Source organism: Gopherus flavomarginatus, chromosome 6 (genome assembly GCF_025201925.1).
Source record: "Gopherus flavomarginatus isolate rGopFla2 chromosome 6, rGopFla2.mat.asm, whole genome shotgun sequence".
NCBI lineage: Eukaryota > Metazoa > Chordata > Testudines > Testudinidae > Gopherus > Gopherus flavomarginatus.
The window spans coordinates 1,316,051-1,337,662 of record NC_066622.1 but is presented as its reverse complement, the minus strand read 5'-3'; the positions used below and the strand labels follow the sequence as shown (position 1 = coordinate 1,337,662).

General features: G+C 63.9%; 1 protein-coding gene and 1 long non-coding RNA gene across 3 annotated transcripts in view; one reads left to right on the top strand and one right to left on the bottom strand.

The window, feature by feature from the left end:
- Positions 1-2,948, top strand: part of LOC127053247 (uncharacterized) — a 124,733-nt gene extending 121,785 nt beyond the window's left edge. The window contains exon 2 of the long non-coding RNA XR_007774978.1: positions 2,769-2,948. This is a non-coding gene — a long non-coding RNA (uncharacterized LOC127053247). The remainder of the gene's footprint in view (positions 1-2,768) is intronic.
- LOC127053132 (laminin subunit beta-2-like) overlaps positions 1-21,612 on the bottom strand; it is a 77,933-nt gene that overhangs the window by 23,164 nt on the left and 33,157 nt on the right. For both annotated transcript variants that reach the window (XM_050957231.1, XM_050957233.1), the window contains 13 exons: positions 20,196-20,259; positions 19,571-19,773; positions 19,092-19,212; positions 17,756-17,944; positions 16,488-16,667; positions 15,317-15,429; positions 15,163-15,242; positions 11,801-11,957; positions 11,153-11,305; positions 6,473-6,631; positions 5,490-5,611; positions 3,683-3,803; positions 488-680 (listed from right to left, as the gene is read on the bottom strand). In XM_050957231.1, coding sequence (XP_050813188.1) covers positions 488-680; positions 3,683-3,803; positions 5,490-5,611; positions 6,473-6,631; positions 11,153-11,305; positions 11,801-11,957; positions 15,163-15,242; positions 15,317-15,429; positions 16,488-16,667; positions 17,756-17,944; positions 19,092-19,212; positions 19,571-19,773; positions 20,196-20,259 — 1,855 coding nt within the window. The remainder of the gene's footprint in view (positions 1-487; positions 681-3,682; positions 3,804-5,489; positions 5,612-6,472; positions 6,632-11,152; positions 11,306-11,800; positions 11,958-15,162; positions 15,243-15,316; positions 15,430-16,487; positions 16,668-17,755; positions 17,945-19,091; positions 19,213-19,570; positions 19,774-20,195; positions 20,260-21,612) is intronic.

The window sequence follows — 21,612 nt, the reverse complement described above, 5'->3', positions numbered from 1 at the left end:
ATCCCCTGCATCCCTACTTCCCATGGCTATGCCCAGTGCCCCTCCCCCCACCAACACTCTCCCAGTGCCCCTCTCCCCCCTGGCCAGCACTCACCCAGTGCCCGTCCCCCCCGGGCAGCACTCACCCAGTGCCCCTCTCCCCCCACAGCCAGCACTCACCCAGTGCCCGCCCCCCCTGGGCAGCACTCACCCAGTGCCCCTCTTCCCCCCCCGGGTCAGCACTCACCCAGTGCCCGCCCCCCCTGGGCAGCACTCACCCAGTGCCCCTCTCCCCCCCAGCCAGCACTCACCCAGTGCCCGCCCCTCCCGGGCAGCACTCACCCAGTGCCCCTCTCCCCCCCGGGTCAGCACTCACCCAGTGCCCCTCTCCCCCCCTGGCCAGCACTCACCCAGTGCCCGCCCCCCCCCGGGCAGCACTCACCCAGTGCCCCTCTCCCCCTCCCAGCCAGCACTCACCCAGTGCCCGCCCCCCTCAGGCAGCACTCACCCAGGGCCCCATCGTGCAGCAGGGCCGAGATGCTGCAGAGCAGGCGGGCACACATCTCGGCCAGCGCTGGCATGGTCGCCATGCGGAATGCCTCCTGGCACAGGTAGCGCTCCAGCTCCTTGCGGTGCTGCACCGCCGCCGGGCTGTGGCCTTGGAAAGCCGGCAGCTCCAGCACTCGCGGCAGAAGAACGAGCTGGGAAGGGAGAAGCATGAGTGCAAACATGGGGCCCAGCCTGGGGGGCACGGGCTGGGCAGGGCATGCAGTGGGGGGCAGCAGGCTGGGCCATATCAGGAATGTGGGGGGCAGAGAGCAGGACAGGCTGGGCTAGACAGGCTGCACTGGGGGAGTGGGGGGCACTGGACAGGCTTCATGGGGGGACCGGGGGGCACTGGACAGGCTGCACGGCGGGAGCAGGAGGGCACTGGACAGGCTGCACGGGGGAGTGGGGGCACTGGAAAGGCTGCACTTGGGGAGCGGGGAGGCACTAGACAGGCTGCACGGCGCGAGCAGGAGGGCACTGGACAGGCTGCACAGGGGAGTGGGGGCACTGGAAAGGCTGCATTGGGGGAGCAGGGGGACACTGGACAGGCTGCACGGGGGAGCAGGGGGCACTGGACAGGCTGCACGGGGGCACATGGGGACACTGGACAGGCTGCATGGGGGAGCAGGGGGCACTGGACAGGCTGCACGAGGGAGCAGGGGGGCACTGGACAGGCTACACGGGGGAGCAGGGGGCACTGGACAGGCTGCACTGGGAAAGCGAGGGGCACTGGACAGGCTACACGGGGGAGTGGGGGGCACTGGCTGGCTGGCTGAGAGTTATGTCTGACTGTGGAGTTGGGGTACAGGGCATGGTGGGGGCATGGCCAGGCCAGGCCAGGTGCAGAAGGGGCTGAATGGATGGCCAAGTGCAGTGGGGCAGGTTGTGCCGTGGGCACATGGGCCTGGTAGGACAAGGTGTCGGCTGGGCAGGGCCAGGTGGGGGTGCAGTGGGGCTGGTGTTTGGGGCCAGGCACATTTTGGTGCGGGCACAGGGGAATGAGAGCCAGAGGCAGAAGTGGCACCCAGCAGTCCTGGAGCAGCCCCTGTGGCCCTCCCCACCTCGGCACACCATGGTCCTGCCAAGCGAGCGGCGCAGTACCTGTGGGCACCTGCCAGTGAGCGAGCGGTGTGGTACTTTCAGGCAGCAGATGCCAAGAGCCGCCATGGGCAATATGGTGGTGTGACGAAGTGGAGATTTTCCCTTGTTATGCTGTATGTGAGTCTTACTGTTTTGCATGAATGCTGTGTGTGCCTCAGTTTCCCTGTGTATTGCACCAATGTCTGGGTGGTGGGAATAAGTGTGTGTGACTTGTGGGGGCTGCTCCAGCTGCCTGCAGGGATGCTATGGCCACCCCTTCGTAACCTGAGACACAGGAGGGGGATGTGACCAGGTGATTCTTGGCCCGAGAAGCCAAGTGAGACAAAGGCCAGAGGAGGAGCAACAGGCTGGGCAGGGGCCAGGCAGCTGGAAGGAGTCAGTCTGGGCTGGCTTGGGGCGCAGGGGAAGGGGCTGAGCCCTGGGTCTGGGCTCCCCTCTCCCCAAGATGGATTTGGCTGAAAGTCCCTGATTTCTGTGCTAACGAGCTCTGCCCTTCGCCATGATCCTGTGACTGATAAACCTGCTGTTTCCCCAGCTGGCTGAGAGTCCCGTCTGCCTGCGGAGCGGGGGGGCAGGGCCCTCTGGCTACCCCAGGACCCCACCCGGGAGACTCGCTGTGGGAAGCGCATGGAGGGGCAGGGGATGCTGGATGCTCTGAGCTCAGACCCAGGAAGGTGGAAGCTGTGGGAGCTTCTTGCCCTGGGGACCGTCTGCTCCGAGAGAGGAGGCTCCCCCAGAGTCCTGCCCGGCTTCATAGGGAGCAGAGCCACCATCGCCTGGGGCCCCCGGGGCAGAGTCAGCATCGCCCAGGGCCCCCGGGGCACAGCCAGCATCGCCCACCAGCTTCGTAGGGAGCAGAGCCACCATCGCCCAGGGCCCCCGAGGCAGAGTCAGCATCGCCCATTGTGATGAACTAGGAATGTTCTTAATGTTTGCTCTGAATACTGTGCTGGTGCCTCAGTGTCCCCATGGCAGTTCTTAATATCTAGCAGAGCAAAGGGCCAGTGCACCTAAATGCCTGACCCTCTGTCTCCTAGCAACTGATGGCCTGGGCCCCCCCTCTGCAAAGGTGCCAGCTGAAGGTGTTGGAGACAAAGGGATCAGGTGACCTCCTGGCCCGGGAAAGGGGCTGAGCAGAGGAGGAGGGGCTGGAGGGGTGGTTAGTCTGGAGCTGGCTGGGGACGAGGAGTGAAGTGCAGACGTGGGGGTCTGGCTCACTGCCCCCCAGAATGGACCCGGCCGAGGGGTCCGGTTCGCGGCACCTACAAGCTCTGTTTTAGACCCTGTTCCTGTCATCGAATAAACCTCTGTGTTACTGGCTGGCTGAGAGTCACATCTGACTGCGAAGTGGGGGTGCAGGACCCGGTGGCTTCCCCAGGACCCCGCTGGGGCGGGCTCGCTGTGGGAAGCGCACGGAGGGGCAGAGGATGCTGAATGCTCCAAGGAGAGACCCAGGAGGTGAAGACGTGTGAGCTTCTTGCCCTGAACAAGACTGCTCCAAGGGAGAGGAGGCTCCCCAAAGTCCTGCCTGGCTTTGTGGGGAGCAGTTCCAGAGCATCGCCCGGGGACCCCGTGACACCCATCAGCTTCATAGGGAGCAGTGCCAGCATTGCCCAGGGCCCCCGGGGCAGAGCCAGCATCGCTCACCGCCTTCGTAGGGAGCAGAGCCAGCATCGCCCGGGGACTCCGTGACACGTGGCTGCTGGTGGAAAGTGACTCACGGCTCAGCCAGGGCACCAGCAGGTTCCCTGTCACATCTGGAGCTGGCCTGGCCCACGGCTCCAGCTGGCAGCGCCATGGGGCACTGAGCAGCTGCTGGAAGGACACTCCCTGCTCTGCGAAGCCAGGTGACGTGGCTATAGGCCTGGCCTGGCATCTCCCTGCCCAGCACAGGAGGCAGCCAGCCCATGCCTGGCCCAGGGCGAAGCGGGCGCTGTTAGGCACCCAGAGAGGCCACACGGGAGCGCCGGGGCCAGGACCTTGCGCCCCCCTGTGCAGCCGTGGGGGGAGGGGGAGGCTGCTGAGGGCAGCTCCCGCCAGCCCCTGCCCTTACCGAGTCGATGAGGATGAAGGCGGCCGGGTGGCGCTGGGCCATGCCCGCCCGCTGGAGCCGCATGGTGACCTCGTACTGGTTCCTGGGCTCAAAGCAGAAAGGCCGGGACAGCAGGGCGTACCTGGGGGCAGGAGGGCGAGCGGTGTGGGTGCGCCGATGGGACGAACAGTGGGGGCTGTGACACAGGGGGGCTCTGAGCTCAGCCTGGTGTGGGACAAGGACTGGAGGTGGAGGTGGGGGTGTGAGCCCAGCCCAGTGTGGGACAGGGCCCGCGGGGGTGAGCGCAGAGTGGGACAAGGCCCGGGGCGAGGGTGGAGGGGTGAGCCCAGCCCAGCGTGGGACAGGGCCTGGGGGTGGGGAGTAAGCACAGCCCAGCATGGGACAGGGCCCGTGGGTGGGGGGGTGAGCCCAGCCCAGTGTGGGACAGGGCCTGGGGATCGGGTGGGAAGTCTGACCCCAGCCCAGGGTGGGACAGGGCCCGGGGGGGTGAGCCAGCCCAGTGTGGGACAGGGCCCGGGGGTGGGGGTGGGGGGGTGAGCCCAGCCCAGTGTGGGACAGGGCCCAGGGGGGTGACCCCAGCATGGGACAGGGCCCATGGGGGGGGTGAGCCCAGCCCAGTGTAGGACAGGGCCTGGGGGTGGGTGTGTGGGGGGGTGAGCCCAGCCCAGCGTGGGACAGGGCCCGAGGGTGGGGGTTGGGGGGGGTGAGCCCAGCCCAGCATGGGACAGGACCCAGGGAGGGGGGGTGAGCCCAGCCCAGTGTGGGCCAGGGCCCGGGTGGGGTGTGAGCCCAGCCCAGCGTGGGACAGGGCCCGGGGGGGTGTGAGCCCAGCGCAGCGTGGGACAGGGCCCGGGGGGGGGTGAACCCAGCCCAGCGTGAGACAGGGCCCGAGGGTGGGGGTCGGGGGGTGAGCCCAGCCCAGCGTGGGACAGAGCCCGAGGGGGTGAGCCCAGCCCAGCGTGGGACAGGGCCCGGGGGGGTGTGAGCCCAGCGCAGCGTGGGACAGGGCCCGGGGGGGGGTGAACCCAGCCCAGCATGAGACAGGGCCCGAGGGTGGGGGTCGGGGGGGTGAGCCCAGCCCAGCGTGGGACAGGGCCCGAGGGTGGGGGTTGGGGGGGTGAGCCCAGCCCAGCATGGGACAGGACCCGGGGAGGGGGGGTGAGCCCAGCCCAGTGTGGGCCAGGGCCCGGGGGTGTGAGCCCAGCCCAGCATGGGACAGGGCCCGGGGGGGATGAGCCCAGCCCAGCGTGGGACAGGGCCCGGGGGGGTGAACCCAGCCCAGCATGAGACAGGGCCCGAGGGTGGGGGTGGGGGGGTGAGCCCAGCTCAGTGTGGGACAGGGCCCAGGGGGGTGACCCCAGCATGGGACAGGGCCCGGGGGGGGGTGAACCCAGCCCAGCGTGAGACAGGGCCCGAGGGTGGGGGTCGGGGTGGTCAGCCCAGCCCAGCGTGGGACAGGGCCCGGGGGGGGGTGAACCCAGCCCAGTGTGAGACAGGGCCCGAGGGTGGGGGTCGCGGGGGTGAGCCCAGCCCAGCGTGGGACAGGGCGCGAGGATGGGGGGTGAGCCCAGCCCAGCATGGGACAGGGCCTGGGGGGCAGGGGGAGTGACCTCAGCCCAGCATGGGTCAGCTGGCACGGGCTGGGCTGGGCTGGGGTCCCGGCGGTGTGCCCCCTTGGCGGGGCTGGCTCCTAGCCCGGGCAGCAGTGGGTGAGGTGATGCATTGCGGCACTGGCCCGAGCAGCCTGGCAGCCAGGGCACCGGTGCCGCGCGAGGGTCCCCAGCCCGGAGCCCCCGTCGGCTCTCACCTCTCGGTGTGCGGCAGGCTCTCCCTGTACCTCTGCTCCGAGGGCAGCACGTTCCCACAGCGAGGGCTCGTGGGCAACGCCTGGGCACTGACGCTGACGCTGGCCTCCCAGTCCTCTGTGGACTGCAGGGAGAGGGGTTAGGGGGCGCCCCCCAGCTGGGTCCCTGAGGGCGGCAGCCTACAGCCCTATGGAGGGAGTGGGGGCACTGCCAGGAGGCGGGCCCCTGCTGCTCCTGGGCAGGCTGATGGCTGATGTGGGGGGCAGGTGCTGGCAGCGGAAGGAGCCCTGGGCTGGGAGCTGAATGGAGCGTCCCTCGGGGCAGCCTGCTCCCGGCGTGGGCCCCTTGCCCAGGGCAGTGGAGCTGGGCGCTGAGTGTGGCCTCGGGGCTGGGCCCCACACACCAGGGGAGCCCCTCCCCCAGCAGCTAGGCCTGCCAGGTGCCCAGTTTTTGACCAGAAAGTCTGGTTGAAAAGGGGCCCTGGCCGTGCTCGGTCAGATGTACTGACTGGACCCCCAGGGAGGTGCTGGGTCAACCCGCGGGCACCAGCCCCTGCTCAGCCAGGGTCGCCCCCTACGCGGGCAGCAGCAGTTCCTCCCCCACCCCCCCAGCACAGGGAGCCCAGCTGCAGGGGGCGGGAGGGGGAAGAGGGGAGATGGAGACATCCAGCAAGTGACAGGGGTGGGGCCTTGGGGGGGGAGAAGCAGAAAAGGGGCGGAGCCTGGGCAGAGGTGGGGCAGGGGGTGGGGCTGGGAGTTTGGTTACCAGCAATTTGAAAGGTGGCAACCCCACGCCCAGCCCCCCTTCCCCCATCAGCCCCAGGCCCATCCCCCTATCTCCCACCAGTCCCACACACCAGAGGAGCCCAGCGCCCAGCCCCCCCCCACCCCAATCAGCCCCACGTGCCCTGCAGGAGCCCGGCCGTCCCCTCCCCTGCTGGTATCCCGCCCCGGGGCAGCCTGGTGCCCCTCCATGCCCCGCACACCTCGGGCTCGTAGCGGATCAGGATGTCGTACTCCATGGCGTAGGGGATGTTGCTGATGTGGAAGGACAGGCCGGCCCCATCCCGCACGCGGGCGAAGCCGGGCCCCGTCCATGTGATCATGTGACCTGCGTGCTCCCGGGACACCACTTCCACGTTGGGCTGGGGGGCAGAAACCTGGGTTAGTGACTGCCCCTCCACTGCTGCCCTTTGCCCTCACCTCGCCACTACCCTCAGCCCATCCCTGTCCCCACCCGTCCACCACTGCCCCGTGTCCCCACCTGCCCCCACCTCACCCAATCCCTGCACCCCACTACCCTCAGCCCATCCCTACTCCCACTCCTGCTCCCTGCTATCCTCCCTTGTGTGACAAAATGGGAATTCTTTGTAGTGCTTTGTATTAATCCTGTGTGTGCCTCAGTTTCCCCGTACACCCTGCATTGCTGCCCAGTGGTGGGAGGATTTCAGCAGACACTACCGTGTGCAGCTACAGCACAGCTTCACGGGGCTCTCCCCTCGCTTCACTAGCCCCCCTCCCCAAGAGGTGGGCACGGTGGTCAGGGAAGAACCCCCCGTGGGCCTAGCGCTGTCCATTGAGGGGGGAGCGGTCCCTGCGCAGTGGTCAGGGCTCTGCCTCCGTGGGAATTCTGTCCATCCTTGCCTCAGTTTCCCCTAGGTGCTGCAGTGTTGGGGAGGGGAAAGGCCTGGGTGCTCTCTGGTGGTAGTGCTCCTTGCTGCCTGGCCTAGGGCCCTGGACCCGGGCAGTTTTGAGAAGACAATGGCAGTCCCAGTCACTGGGACTTTGGAACCCAGCAACCAGGGAGTGTGGATGCCACGCCCGAGGACCCAGCCATGACCACCCAGCTGGGAACACAGGGCGGGGGGGCGGGGGGGGGTTAAGTACTGGCTGTGGGAAGTGTGTAGAACTGATAAATGAAATTGTTTTTAATTGTTCACTTTATTAATGTAACTTCTGTTCACCATCCACTACACTTGTCTACATTGTAACGTCTGTTCACTGTTCGCCATATTGGAATTCAAACCCCATTTTAAAACACTCACTCCATTTGTAAAAGCTTCCTCCAACTTTCATTTTTGCAGACCCTGCTGTAATCTTATTAGTTTAGTTGAGATGTGTGACTGAGGCATGGATGGATGATAAAATTAACCTCCAGCCCCAGCCTGTCCTGATGAAATAAAGTTCAACCCCCCCCGGCTGAAGATGCAGAGAAGAGCCCTAACAAAGTAAGCAGAGTCCACCCTAAACAGAAAAGGTGCAATGGAAGGAAGATCAAAGCCAGGTCCCAGGCTGAAAGTCGCCTGCAATTGACGGGTGATCAATCACCAAACCCAGAGGCAGTGACACAGCAAGACCTATAGACTCTGGATTCAAACTAAAGCCTACAGAAAGGATGGGTGAGATGGGAGACTTTGGAGGGTAACATTCTGCTGCCAACATGGAAGGATATCGGTGCAGGCCCAACAGAGACCCAGCTTGTCCTTGTGCCCGGCGTTCCTGGCCAGTTACCGCCACAAGCTACCAACCCAAGCTGCAAAATCAAGCCACGAACTCAAGCTATGTCCAGGACTGGTGTGACGTTATTGATATAAACTGGGACCATACAGAACATGGTTTGCAACCAAGGTCCTGTAGTGGCACCAAATCTTATGTAAAGGGGGTCATATAAGGTGTCTAAGACCAGGTTCTGGGTTGCTGGTTAGGGTTATGCTGTCTGTGTGCATGTATCATTTGGTTGTTGAAGTTACCAGTATTGGATCTATACTGTCTGTATGTCAAATTTGTGCTGTGTTTCTGGGAAAATTCCCAGACAAGTGGGTGTTGGCTTTGCTTAGCCTGCTGGATGGCCCATTAAGGACCATCAGCTACACAACTGACCTATGGAGAGAAGGCAGATAGGCCTCGTAACTCAGCAAAGTGCAGGGACTGGCCCATGTGACTCCAGATTCCATTTTGCTGTAACTTTCCACGGTAAGAACAAAGAGGTTCTTACACGTGGAAGAGCCTATATAAGGCTGATGCCTCATCTCCATCTTGTCTTCAGTCCTGCTTCCTACCTCTGGAGGGACTTTGCTACAAGCTGAAGCTCTACACAAGGGACTGATGACCCATCCCAGCGGGGGATGTTCTCCAGAGACTTGATCTGAACCTGCAGTTTACTCCATCACTGCTACAAGCCTGAACTAAGAACTTTGCCATCACTGTATGGAATTGATTCCATTTAACTAGTTCTAGCTCTCATCTCTATCTTTTTCCCTTCATGAATAAACGTTTAGATTTTAGACACTAAAGGATTGGCAACAGTGTGATTTGTGGGTAAGATCTGATGTGTATATTGACCTGGGTCTGGGGCTTGGTCCTTTGGGATCAAGAGAACCTTTTTCTTTTATTGGGGTGTTGGTTTTCATAACCATTCATCCCCAGGACGGGTGGCACTGGTGGTGATACTGGGAGACTGGAGTGTCTAAGGAAATTGCTTGTGTGACTTGTGGTTAGCCAGTGGGGTGAAACCGAAGTCCTTTTGTCTGGCTGGTTTGGTTTGCCTTAGAGGTGGAAAAACCCCAGCCTAGGGCTGTAACTGCCCTGTTTGAGCAATTGGTTCTGAATTGGCACTCTCAGTTAGGTCCCACCAGAACCGCATCGTCACAACTGTAACTATGCAGCAGCTGCAGAACATCTGATGGATGTGTGTGTGTGTGTGTGTGTGTGTGTGTGTGTGTGAATGGGTGTGTGTGTGTGTAGGTATTAGGTATAATCTGTGTGTATAAGGATTAAGATATTAGTTATTGGTCATAAATCAAATTATCATAATAAATGAGGCATCTTTGTCTTGCCCCCTGAAAAGATCCTGTGTAGTTTTGTCTGTGGGGGCCCTCCAGGAGTCCGGCAGGGGATCAGACAGATGGGAGGCAGAGTGGGAACCCAGGGGGGTCTCTACAGCTTGGCTGGGCTCTGTGGGAACCGTCCTTTCTCTGGGCTCCCCCAGGGCTGCCTGCGCTAGGTTCAGGGGACTGATGAGCCGGGCTGGGCCCACGCTGCCTGTCTCTCTGCCAGCACTAGCAGAGGGGGGGTGCTCCTTAGGGTTCTCTGAGTCTCTGCCCGGCTCTGTCTCAGGGGGACTCGCTGGTCAGAGCTTGTGGGCCAGAGCAGTGGGATGGAGCCGAGGCCTGAGCGGGACCCCTGGGGCTCTGGCTCACTGCAGGGGGCCCCCAGAACCGGTCCCAAATCTGGGGCCATGCCAGATGGGCTGGGCAGAGCGCCGGTGCTGGGGGCTGACTGAAGGGGCGCTGCCATTAGCCCCATATCCCAAGGCAGCCTCTGGGTGTAGGGCAGACCCCCTGTGACGTTATTGATATAAACTGTGACCATATAGAACATGGTTTGCAACCAAGGTCCTGTAGTGGCACCAATTCTTATGTAAAGGGGGTCATATAAGGTGTCTAAGACCAGGTTCTGGGTTGCTGGTTAGGATTATGCTGTCTGTGTGTCTGTATCATTTGGTTGTTGAAGTTACCAGTATTGGATCTATACTGTCTGTATGTCAAATTTGTGCTGTGTTTCTGAGAAACATTCCAGACAAGTTGGTGTTAGCTCTGCTTAGCCTGCTTGATGGCCCATTATGGACCATCAGCTACACAACTGACCTGTGGAGAGAAGGCAGATACGCCTCCCATTTGACTCCAGACTCCATTTTGCTGTAATTTTCCACAGTAAGAACAAAGAGGTTCTTACACCTGGAAGAGCCTATATAAGGCTGATGCCTCATCTCCATCTTGTCTTCAATCCTGCTTCCTACCTCTGGAGGGACTTTGCTACAAGCTGAAGCTCTGAACAAGGGACTGATGACCCATCCCAGCGGGGGATGTTCCAGAGACTTGATCTGAACCTGCTGTTTATTCCATCACCGCTACAAGCCTGAACCAAAAACTTTGCCATCACTGTGTGTAATTGATTCCATTTAACCAATTCTAGCTCTCATCTCTATCTTTTTCCCTTTATGAATAAACCTTTAGATTTTAGATTCTAAAGGATTGGCACCAGCGTGATTTGTGGGTAAGATCTGATATGTATATTGACCTGGGTCTGGGAATGTGGGGATGTGTATATTGACCTGGGTCTGATTCTTTGGAATCGAGAGAACCGTTTTCTTTTACTGGGGTGCTGGTTTTCATAACCATTCATCCCCAGGATGGGTGGCACTGGTGGTGATACTGGGAGACTGGAGTGTCTAAGGAAATTGCTTGTGTGACTTGTGGTTAGCCAGTGGGGTGAAACCGAAGTTCTTTTGTCTGGTTGGTTTGGTTTGCCTTAGAGGCGGAAAAACCCCAGCCTAGGGCTGTAACTGCCCTGTTTGAGCAATTGGTCCTGAACTGGCACTCTCAGTTGGGTCCTGCCAGAACAGCATCGTCACACCCCCCGTCAGCCTAGAGCTGTGCACAGTGGGGCAGGTCGGCTGGACATTGGCACCCCCTGAGCACCGGAGCAGGTGTAGGTCTGGTGGGGCCCCATGGGCGACCCCAGGGGAGGAATGGGACCTGGGGGGCTGGTCCAAGGGACTGTTTGAGAACTGGGGTGTAGCCCCAACCCTGTGGATCTGTGACATCCCCCCACTCCCCGATTCCTACCCCCAATCCTCTACCCCAACCCCCCCCCCCGCCCCTTACCTTGTGCTGGGGCTGCCGACCGCGCCGGGACAGGGCTCGGTGCTGCAGGAGCCGCATGGCACTGCGCTGGCGTCGCAGACGCCCCTTCCGCCCGTTTGGAAGCCCACTGGAATACTCCAGGCAGTCCGGGGGGGCCTCAGGGCGCAGTTCTCCCTGCAACGGGCCAGGGTCAGCCTGGCAGAGCGCCGGGGCACCCCGGGTGGGGAGTCGCCGGGGGGGTACTGATGAGGGGCCAGGAGGCTGCCGAGGGGGGCTGGGGTTAGCCCGAGGAGACCCCATGACCATGGCAGGCTCTGGCTGGCCAGAGGGATGCTGACACCGGGCTGCTGCTGGGTCCTGTTGGTCAGTGGGGGGCATAACCCCTGGCCCAGACCCCATCCTGGCACTAGAGACTGTGCCCCACAGCCAGGGAACTGCACTCAGGAGAGGCAATGAGCCCTGTGGCCCCAAGACCCTGCGCCCTGGCCCCCCTTCAGCCCTGGCCCCTGCACGCTGCCCCCCTCGGCCCTGGGACCCATGGGTAGCCCCCCCTGGCCCCAGGATCCCATGTGCTGCCCCCACCTCAGCCCTAGGACCCTGCCCCCCTGTGACCCCATCCCCCCCAGCCCTGCGACCCACAGCAGCCCAGCGTCTGGTGCCCGCACTCACTGGCAGCGTGGAGTGGCTGGGCGCGTGGCCAGTGGCATGCTCCGCCTCGTAGCTGTAGTAGTCCAGAGGTGCACAGAAGTAGCCGGGTTGCACCTGGTCACACTGGCGCCCGATGAGATGGGGCCGGCAGGGGCACAACCCGTCCTCCATGGAGCACCTGGGGGCGGCACAAGCCCTGTCCGTCCGGGACTAAGGAAGGCCTGCCCTACCCTGTCTGTGGGTCCGGGGGAGCCGGCCCAGCCGAGGGTGTCTGTGTGTCTGTCCCAGGGCAGAGGCCGTGGGGGAGGAGTGAGAGGCCAGCCTGTTACCAACCAGCCCTGAATGCCCTGGTTCCACCCCACAGCTTGTGTCCCAACCCCAGGGGGATGAACTGGGCATGCTCTTACTGTCTTATCCAAAGACTGCATGCCTCAGTTTCCCGGTGTGTTACTCAGGTCTGTGGGACAAGGGGGGTGAGCTTTGCAGTGACCCCTAGAGGCCAGGAGTGGCTGTGATGGCCAGGCCCCCTCCTCTGCCAGGATCAGCCTGGGGGGTTGGTGCAGCCCGGGTGATCGGCTGGCAGGGGATCAGAAAGGAAAGAGGAGGGGCAAGGGGCATGAGGGAGGGTTGCCAACTCTCCAGGTTTGGCCTGGAGTCTCCCGAATCGGCATTGGTCTCTTGGTGACTGTTGCAAGCCATCCGGCAGTTCTACGCCGGGTCCCCGCCCACTACCCCATCCGTCACCCAGCCAGCGACCGGGGGGCCTTGCTCCCTCCAGGGTGGGGCTCCAGGGCAAAGCCAGGCAGCTGGAGGCTCAGAGGTGCGGTTCCAGGAGGCGGAGGGGCCTACAGCTTAACCCTCGAGAAGGGGGTTCCTCCCAGGGGCCGAGATAGCCCAGGGCCTGGGAGTGCCTGACACCCGGTACCCCTGAGCCACGGTGCCACCACTGCCCCATGCCCTTCCCCCTGGTCATGGCACTGCCAGCACCCACCCCCGCTGTGGTACCGCCCGCTGTGCCCACTCCCCCCAGCCGTGGTACCGCCCCATTCCCCCCCCGGCCATGGTACTGCCCCCTTCCCCACCCTGGCTGTGGTACCACCCCCTTCCCCCCCGAGCCGTGGTACCGCCTGCTGTGTCCACTCTCCCCAGCCGTGGTACCACCCCATTCCTCCCCCAGCCGTGGTACTGCCCCCTTCCCCCCCAGCCGTGGTACTGCCTGCTATGTCCACTCTCCCCAGCCGTGGTACCGCCCCTTCCCCCCCCCGGCCATGGTACTGCCCCCTTCCCCACCCTGGCTGTGGTACCACCCCCTTCCCCCCCGAGCCGTGGTACCACCTGCTATGTCCACTCTCCCCAGCCGTGGTACCACCCCATTCCCCCCCAGCCGTGGTACTGCCCCCTTCCCCCCCAGACATGCGACTGCCCCCTTCCCCCCCAGCCGTGGTACCACCCCCTTCCCCCCCGAGCCGTGGTACCACCTGCTATGTCCACTCTCCCCAGCCGTGGTACCACCCCATTCCCCCCCAGCCGTGGTACTGCCCCCTTCCCCCCCAGACATGCGACTGCCCCCTTCCCCCCCAGCCGTGGTACTGCCCCCTTCCCCCACGCTGTGGTACCGCCTGCTATGTCCACTCTCCCCAACCGTGGCACCACCCCATTCCTCCCCCAGCCATGGTACTGCCCCCTTCCCCCCCAGCCGTGGTACCGCCTGCTATGTCCACCCTCCCCAGCCGTGGCACCACCCCATTCCTCCCCCAGCCATGGTACTGCCCCCTTCCCCCCCAGCCGTGGTACCGCCTGCTATGTCCACCCTCCCCAGCCGTGGCACCACCCCATTCCTCCCCCAGCCATGGTACTGCCCCCTTCCCCCACGCTGTGGTACCGCCTGCTATGTCCACTCTCCCCAGCCGTGGTACCACCCCCTTCTCCCCCAGCCGTGGTACTGCCCCCTTCCCCCCCAGACATGCTACTGCCCCCTTCCCCCCCAGCCGTGGTACTGACCCCTTCCCCCCTGCTGTGGTACCGCCTGCTATGTCCACTCTCCCCAGCCGTGGCACCACCCCATTCCTCCCCCAGGCATGGTACTGCCCCCTTCCCCCCCGAGCCGTGGTACCGCCTGCTATGTCCACTCTCCCCAGCCGTGGTACCACCCCCTTCCCCCCCAGCCATGGTACTGCCCCCTTCCCCCCCGCTGTGGTACCGCCTGCTATGTCCACTCTCCCCAGCCATGGTACCACCCCATTCCTCCCCCAGCCGTGGTACTGCCCCCTTCCCCCCCAGACATGCTACTGCCCCCTTCCCCCCCAGCCGTGGTACTGCCCCCTTCCCCCCCAGCCGTGGTACCGCCTGCTAAGTCCACTCTCCCCAGCCGTGGTACCACCCCATTCCTCCCCCAGCCATGGTACTGTCCCCTTCCCCCCCAGCTGTGGTACGGCCTGCTATGTCCACTCTCCCCAGCCGTGGTACCACCCCATTCCTCCCCCAGTCGTGGTACTGCCCCCTTCCCCCCCAGACATGCTACTGCCCCCTTCCCCCCCCCAGCCGTGGTACTGCCCACAGTGCCTGCTCCCCCTAACTGTGTTACTGCCCTGTTCCCACCCCCAGCTGCGGTACCGCCCCCTTTCCACCCAGCTGTGGTACTTCCCCCTCCCCCCCCAGCCATGATACCACTTCCTTCCCCCCGCTGTGGTACTTCCCCCTCCCCCCCCAGCCATGGTACCACTTCCTTCCTCCCGCTGTGGTACTTCCCCCTTCCCCCCCAGCCATGGTACCACTTCCTTCCCCCCGCTGTGGTACTTCCCCCTTCCCCCCCCAGCCATGGTACCACTTCCTTCCCCCCGCTGTGGTACTGCCTGTGAGGAAGTGGGGCTGTTCTTAATGTTTCCCCTGGATACTATGGGGGGGCCTCAGCTCTGGGCGACCCTCTGTCTCCTGGCAACTAAAGGCCAGGCCCTTCCCCCTGCCAGGGGCTGCTAAAGGTGGAGGAGAACAAGGGGCCCGGGAAAAGGACGCAGCCCAGAGAGGAGGAGCTGGGGGGGTTCAGTTTGGGGCTGGCTGGGAAATGGACAGGGGTGCCCCCTCCAAAGGGGCTGTGACGTCCCTGGGACCCCAGTGGACCTAACTAAAGGGGGTCCTGCTGTCTGTACCGGCAAGGCCTGTCCTGGACTGTGTCCCTGTCGTCTAAATAAACCTTCTGTGTTACTGGCTGGCTGAGAGTCGGTGCATCGCAGGAACCCGGGGGTGCCGGGCCCTGACTCCCCTCCGTCCGTGACACTGCCCCCTCCCCTCCCAGCCGTGGTACCACCTGCTGTGCCCGCTCCCCCCAGCCATGGTACCCCCCCACCCCTCCTAGCCGTGGTACCCGCCCCGTGGCAAATGCCTACCTGTTGCTGTAGGCGCCCCCAAAGTCGCAGGCACAGGGCCGGCAGCCGGCCATGTCGTTGCTCAGGCCCCAGAACTCGGGCTGTGGAGAGAGCTGGGTCAGGCATCGGGTGGGTCCCACTGGGGCCGGGCAGGGGCAGGGCACAGGGCACTCACCAGGCACTGGCTGCAGTACCGGCCGCTGACAAAGCGCTTGCAGTAGCAGTCGCCACTGATGTGGTCGCATGGGGGGCTGCCTGCGATGATGCCCCGAGGGTCGCACCTGCAGGCTGGGCACAGACACAGCAGCTTACCCAGCGAGGCCCGGGCCCACGGCCCCCCCAAGTATCCCAACCCCACCCTCGTGTGAGGCCTGGCACACACACAGCTCTGGGGATGCCGAGCCAGATCCTGCCCGATGCCTGAGGGGTTGTCCCACACAGCACATGGGGCCCTGCCCACCAGCGGCTGTCCTGAGGAGCCACATCCGCCAGGGCCCTGCAGCACGGCCAGGCTGGGTGGCTGTGATGAAGTGGGCATGTTCTTACCATTTTCTCTGAATGCTCTGTGTGTGCCTCAGTTTCCCCTATGTGTTACTCAGGTATCTAGGTGGTGGGACAAGGGGGCTGATGTCTGCAGCAACCCCTAGAGGGCAGGTGTGGATCCTGACAGGCTGCAGAGAACAGCAAACACTCATAGCCTGGCAACTGCTGGCCGGGCCCCCTCCTCTGCCAGGATCAGCCGGTGGTGTTGGTGCAGCCCAGGTGACCTCCTGGCCTGGGAAAGGGGCAACAGGCGTGAGGGAGGCCAGGCAGTTAGAAGGGGTCTGTCCCCTGCATAGAGGCTGGAACAAGGGGGCTGGAACTAAGGGGTTGCAGCACCCCCTGGCGTGAAGGGTTTCCATCATGTCCAGGGTTTGTAGTTTGGTTTCATGGCTTAGTCGTCTCCCCCACCCCAACCCCGCCGTACACTGCTCCAGCCCTCCGGGGGTCCAGGGGGAAGCAGGCCTTGGGTCCCCCCAAGCTGGACTTTGCTGCAGGTGCCTGCTCCCTGTTCGATGCTGGGTTCCCGACGTCTGTGTCACACGCTGGCTGCAGGGGACGGTGAGGGCCCGTTGGGGGTGTGTGAGGCTCCCTGGGGTCCCGTCCAGGGGGACTCGCTGCAGGGAGCGAACGGGGTGACCATGGGGCTGAACACTCCAAGGTCGGACCCAGGAAACACTGAAGCCGAGCAGGCTTCTTGCCCTGGTGAGCATGGCCCTGAGGGGAGACGCTGCCCCAAGTCATGCCTGGCTTCACTCCAAGCAGTGCCAAGGCCGTGCCCGTGCCGTGCCCCCTCCCGCACTCACGCTGGCAGCCCTGTGGGTCAGTGCGGCTCAGCCCGTAGAAGGCCTCCTTGCAGCTGTCGCAGCGCACGCCCTGGACGTGTTCCTTGCAGCGGCATTGCCCGGCAATCATGCCCAGTGCCACGTCTGTGTGGCTGTCACACACTCCGCCGTCCAGGGAGCCCACCGGGTCACAGTCACAGGCTGCCAGCACAGGGGAAGAGAGCGAGAGTCACACGCCAGGAGCCAGCTCTGGCCCAGCCCAGACGCCAGCGACTGACACCGCAGTGACCCTGAAGCAGGTGGCACTGCCAGAGCAGCCGGGATCGGCCATGCCGGGCAGAGCGGGGCAGGGACGGGGGAGTTACAGTCGGTGGGGTGGAGAGAGCAGCCGAGTGCCTCAGCACAGCCAAACACCCGGGCACACGCCCAGGCCAGGGAGTGGAGCGTGGGGGCTGCCCGCAAAGGGGCTGTGCCTTGGCGTGAGCCCCCTGTGCAGCACTGTAGCCAAAGGGCTCATGCTCTCCCTGACCACATCCTGGGGCCGTGACTAACATGGGCGGTATGTGCCTCAGTTTCTCCAGGTGTTGCCCTGCCGCACTGAGCACCACATGAGGTGTGGGCCACGCAGCTGGCTGGGGAGACGCATGGGGCAGCAAGGGCTAGGGGGACCCAACAGACAAGGGGAACCCCAAGGACCCCGTGAGGCTGCAGACGGACAACGAGGGGGTGGTGCCAGGCGAGCGCAGAGAACAGGGGAGCCCCTGGCGCTGAAACACGGGAGAGACGAGGAAGGAGGCCAAGATGGGCTTGCCAGTCTGACCCTTCGCTGCTCCCCGCTGAGCCAGGCTGGAACCCAGCCCCGGCCGCGCAGCACAGGGGGACGCTCCGAGCAGGGGCTCGCTCGGTGGCCTGGCTGGGCCAAGCTCCCCGGGGCGGCAGGGGCTGCAGCTCAGTCTGAGAGGCAGGGAGCAGCCAGCCTCACGATGCGCAGCAGTGACTCCAGCCCAGGAGCCGTGCAGTGCCCCGGCCTCCCTCCCCAGCGCCAAGGAGGGTACAGGCGTGTGTCAGGGGGCCTGTGTGGGCTGGGAACAGACCCGGGGACAGCACACGACTAGTGGGGGCCTGGTGAGCCCCTGGAGACCCTGAGAGAGAGGATGCCCCCCTGCGCTGTGGGCACCCGGCCGGCCCCAGCTCTAGCTTCAGAGGAAGGGGAGCAAAGCCCCAGACCCCCGGGGGTGAGCCCCCCCCACCCGCTGCAGGCTGCCCAGGCCCGTCCGCCGGGCACTCACGGACGCAGGCGCTGCTGGCCCGGATGTCGGCCCGCGGGCTGTGGTAGTAGAAGGGTTTGCAGAGCTGGCAGCTGCGGCCCATCGTGTTGTGCTGACAGTCGTCACAGACGCCCCCGCTGGCATTGCCCGTGGCCAGGTACACGGCCATGTCGAAGTGGCATCGGCGCGAGTGCTGGTTACAGTTACACCCTGCGAGACACCAGTGCCATGCGGTAACCCAGCCCCGGCCACACCACCCGGTGACAGCCCCCAGCCACGCCGCCCGGCCATGCCACCCGGCCCCCAGCCACACCGCCCGGTGACACCACCCAGCCACGCCACCCAGCCTCCAGCCACGCCGCCCGGCCACACCACCTGGCCCCCTGCCACGCCGCCCGGCCATGCCACCCGGCCCCCAGCCACGCCGCCCGGTGACACCGCCCAGCCACGCCACCCAGCCCCCAGCCACGCCGCCCGGCCACACCACCCGGCCCCCAGCCACGCCGCCCGGTGACACCGCCCAGCCACACCACCCAGCCCCCAGCCACGCCGCCCGGCCACGCCGCCCGGCCCCCAGCCGTGCCGCCTGGTGACACCGCCCAGCCACACCACCCAGCCCCCAGCCACGCTGCCAGGCCCCCAGCCACACCGCCCGGTGACACCGCCCAGCCCTCGGCCACGCCACCTGGCCACACCGCCCAGCCCTGGCCATGCCGCCCGGCCCCTGGCCACACCACCCAGCCAGGCTGCCTGGCCCCCGGCCCCACCACCCAACCCCTGACCACGCTGCCCAGCCCCCGGCCATGCCACTTTGCCACACTGCCCAGCACTGGCCATGCTGCCCGGCCCCCAGCCACACCACCCGGCCACACCACCCGACAACAGACGGGGTCCCTCAACACTGGCCCGGGCACACTCGCCCCTAGGGCACTGCTCCCAGCTCACCCCATGTCCCTGCCTCAGGGCAGTGCCCCCAGCTCACCCTGTGTCCCTGCCCTGGGCAGTGCCCCCAGCTCACCCTGTGCCCCTGCCCTGGGCACTGCCCCCAGATCACACCATGTCTCTGCCCCTGGGCACACTCACCCCCTGGGCACTGCCCCCCAGTGCACTTGCTTCATTAGGTGTGAAAGCAGGCAGGGGGCAGAGCCGTGGGAAGGGGCGGGGAGAGCTGTAGGGAAGTGGGGGGGCAGAGCTGCAGAGAAGGGGGGCAGAGCCGTGGGGAAGTGGAGGCGGCAGAGCTGTGGGGAAGTGGCGGGGCAGAGCTGTGGGGGGGAACACAGCCATGGGGAAGGGGGAACAGAGCCGTGGGGAAAAGGGGGGCAGAGGCGTGGAGAAGGGGGGCCGCCTGCTCTCTCACCTTGACAGGCGGGCGGGTCAGTGCCCCCGGCAGGGCGCCAGGGCCGGTCCTGGTAGAAGTCCTCGCACCGCTCACAGTTCAGGCCCGTGGTGTGGTGCCTGCAGATGCAGCGGCCGTGAATCTGCGGGAAAGGCAGCGATGGGGCCCAGGTCAGCTGTGCACGTGAGACGCTGCCAAGCCCCAGGCTGGCCCCTGCCCCCTCATGCCAGGGGCCCAGGGCCCTCAGCTGCCTTTAGCAGGCCACATGCCAAGCCTGAGTGGGTCTTGTCTGCACTGGGGCACAGGGACCTCTGGGGCCGCCCCACACCCCCTGACACCCGCCTGCTGCCCCAGGAATCATGGGCACAGCAGCCACTCAGGGCTCCCTGCTTGGCTGTGCCTGGCTGCCCTGTGGTAGGACTTGGGGTGGGGCTCTGCTCCCTTACTTCCCCCTCCCCCTCCCACTGCCCTCTCCGTGGGGTGGAGCCATGCCCCCTTACCATGCCCTCCACGCCCACTGGCACCCCGGGGGCGGGCGCGCACTCGGAGGCGTGGCCGTAGCAGAAGCAGCTCCCACGCAGCACCATCTCATAGAGGGCGTAGTAATACTTGTGCAGCACCTGGCGCCGCGAGTCCAGCAGGTTGTCGCCCAGCGTGTGCAGCTTGGTCAGGTTCACCCGCAGGTTGGTGACACGCAGCAGATCTAGGGGCAGGGGGAGTTTAGCACTGGCCCCCCTCCTGGCCCCGCTACCCACCCCAGCCTCCCAACCTCCCAGCCCCTGCTGCTCCCAGTCTCCCCCAGCCCCTGCATTGCCTTGCCCTGATGCCTCCCACTCTCCTCAGCCCCCGGGTTTGGTGCCCAGTTACCACTCCCGCATGCCCCTGTCTCCAACACTCCTGGGCCCCCTGCAACCCCCCAGGCCTGCCTGTGCCTCTCCTGCCATGGGCATCTCCCTGCACCACCTGCGGCTCAGGACCCAGTGCCCCACAGGGCCGCTCGCGGCTTTGAACCTGGTGCCCCACGGCGCCACCCGCAGCTCTGAACCCGGTGCCCCATAGCTGCAAGCTCTAGGGCAGGGATCCCAGCCCGTCCTCCCAGCTGAGCCCCCCGCCTCGTGCCCCTACCCTGGATGGCTGGGCTGTACGGATCCTCCACTGGGATGGACGGGTCCAGGACCTTGAAAATCACCTGGGAGATAGGTGAGGGGCAGCATGAGACCCCAGAGACCCCCCAGCCCCGGCCTGCCCCCAGCTCCCCACCATGCCCCAGGGTGACAAGCGAGGGGTAGTGTGACGTGATGAGTGTAATATAATCTCTCACTGAAAGGTGACAGGGCCAGAAAGAGATAATTACCTCCCAGACTGACCTGACCCAGGGCCAATTTTAAAGCCTTGTTAGGAAGATCTGAAAATGAATGAACCATTATCTTTGATGGAGGGAAGTCCCGGATGACTGGAAAAGGGCTAATGTAGTGCCCATCTTTAAAAAAGGGAAGGAGGAGGATCAGGGGAACTACAGGCCAGTCAGCCTCACCTCAGTCCCTGGAAAAATCATGGAGCAGGTCCTCAAGGAATCAATTTTGAAGCACTTAGAGGAGAGGAAAGTGATCAGGAACAGTCAGCATGGATTCACCAAGGGCAAGTCATGCCTGACTAACCTAATTGCCTTCTGTGAGGAGATAACTTGGTCTGTGGATGAGGGGAAAGCAGTGGATGTGTCATTCCTTGATTTTAGCAAAGCTTTTGATACAGTCTCCCACAGTATTCTTGCCGGCAAGTTAAAGAAGTATGGGCTGGATGGATGGACTATAAGGTGGATAGAAAGCTGGCTAGATCGTCGGGCTCAACGGGTAGTGATCAACGGCTCCATGTCTAGTTGGCAGCCGGTATCAAGCAGAGTGCCCCAAGGGTCAGTCCTGGAGCCGTTGTTGTTCAATATCTTCATTAATGATGTGAAGGATGGCGTGGACTGCATCCTCAGCAAGATTGCAGGTGACACTAAACTGGAAGGAGTGGCAGATACGCTGGAGGGTAGGGACAGGATACAGAGGGACCAACACAAATTAGAGGACTGGGCCAAAAGAAATCTGATGAGGTTCAACAAGGACAAGTGCAGAGTCCAGCACTTCAGACGGAAGAATCCCATGCACTGTTACAGACTAGGGACCAAATGGCTAGGCAGCAGTTCTGCAGAAAAGGACCTAGGGGTTACAGTGGACGAGAAGCTGGATATGAGTCAACAGTGTGCCCTTGTTGCCGAGAAGGCTAACGGCATTTGGGGCTGTGTAAGTAAGGGCATTGCCAGCAGATCGAGGGATGTGATCATTCCGCTCTATTCGGCATCGGTGAGGCCTCATCTTGATACTGTGTCCAGTTGTAGGCCCCCCACTACAAGAAGATTGGAAAATTGGAAAGAGTCCAGCGGAGGGCAACAAAAATGATTAGGGGGCTGGAGCACATGACTTATGAGGAGAGGCTGAGGGAACTGGGATTGTTTAGTCTGCAGAAGAGAAGAATGAGGGGGGATTTGATAGCTGCTTTC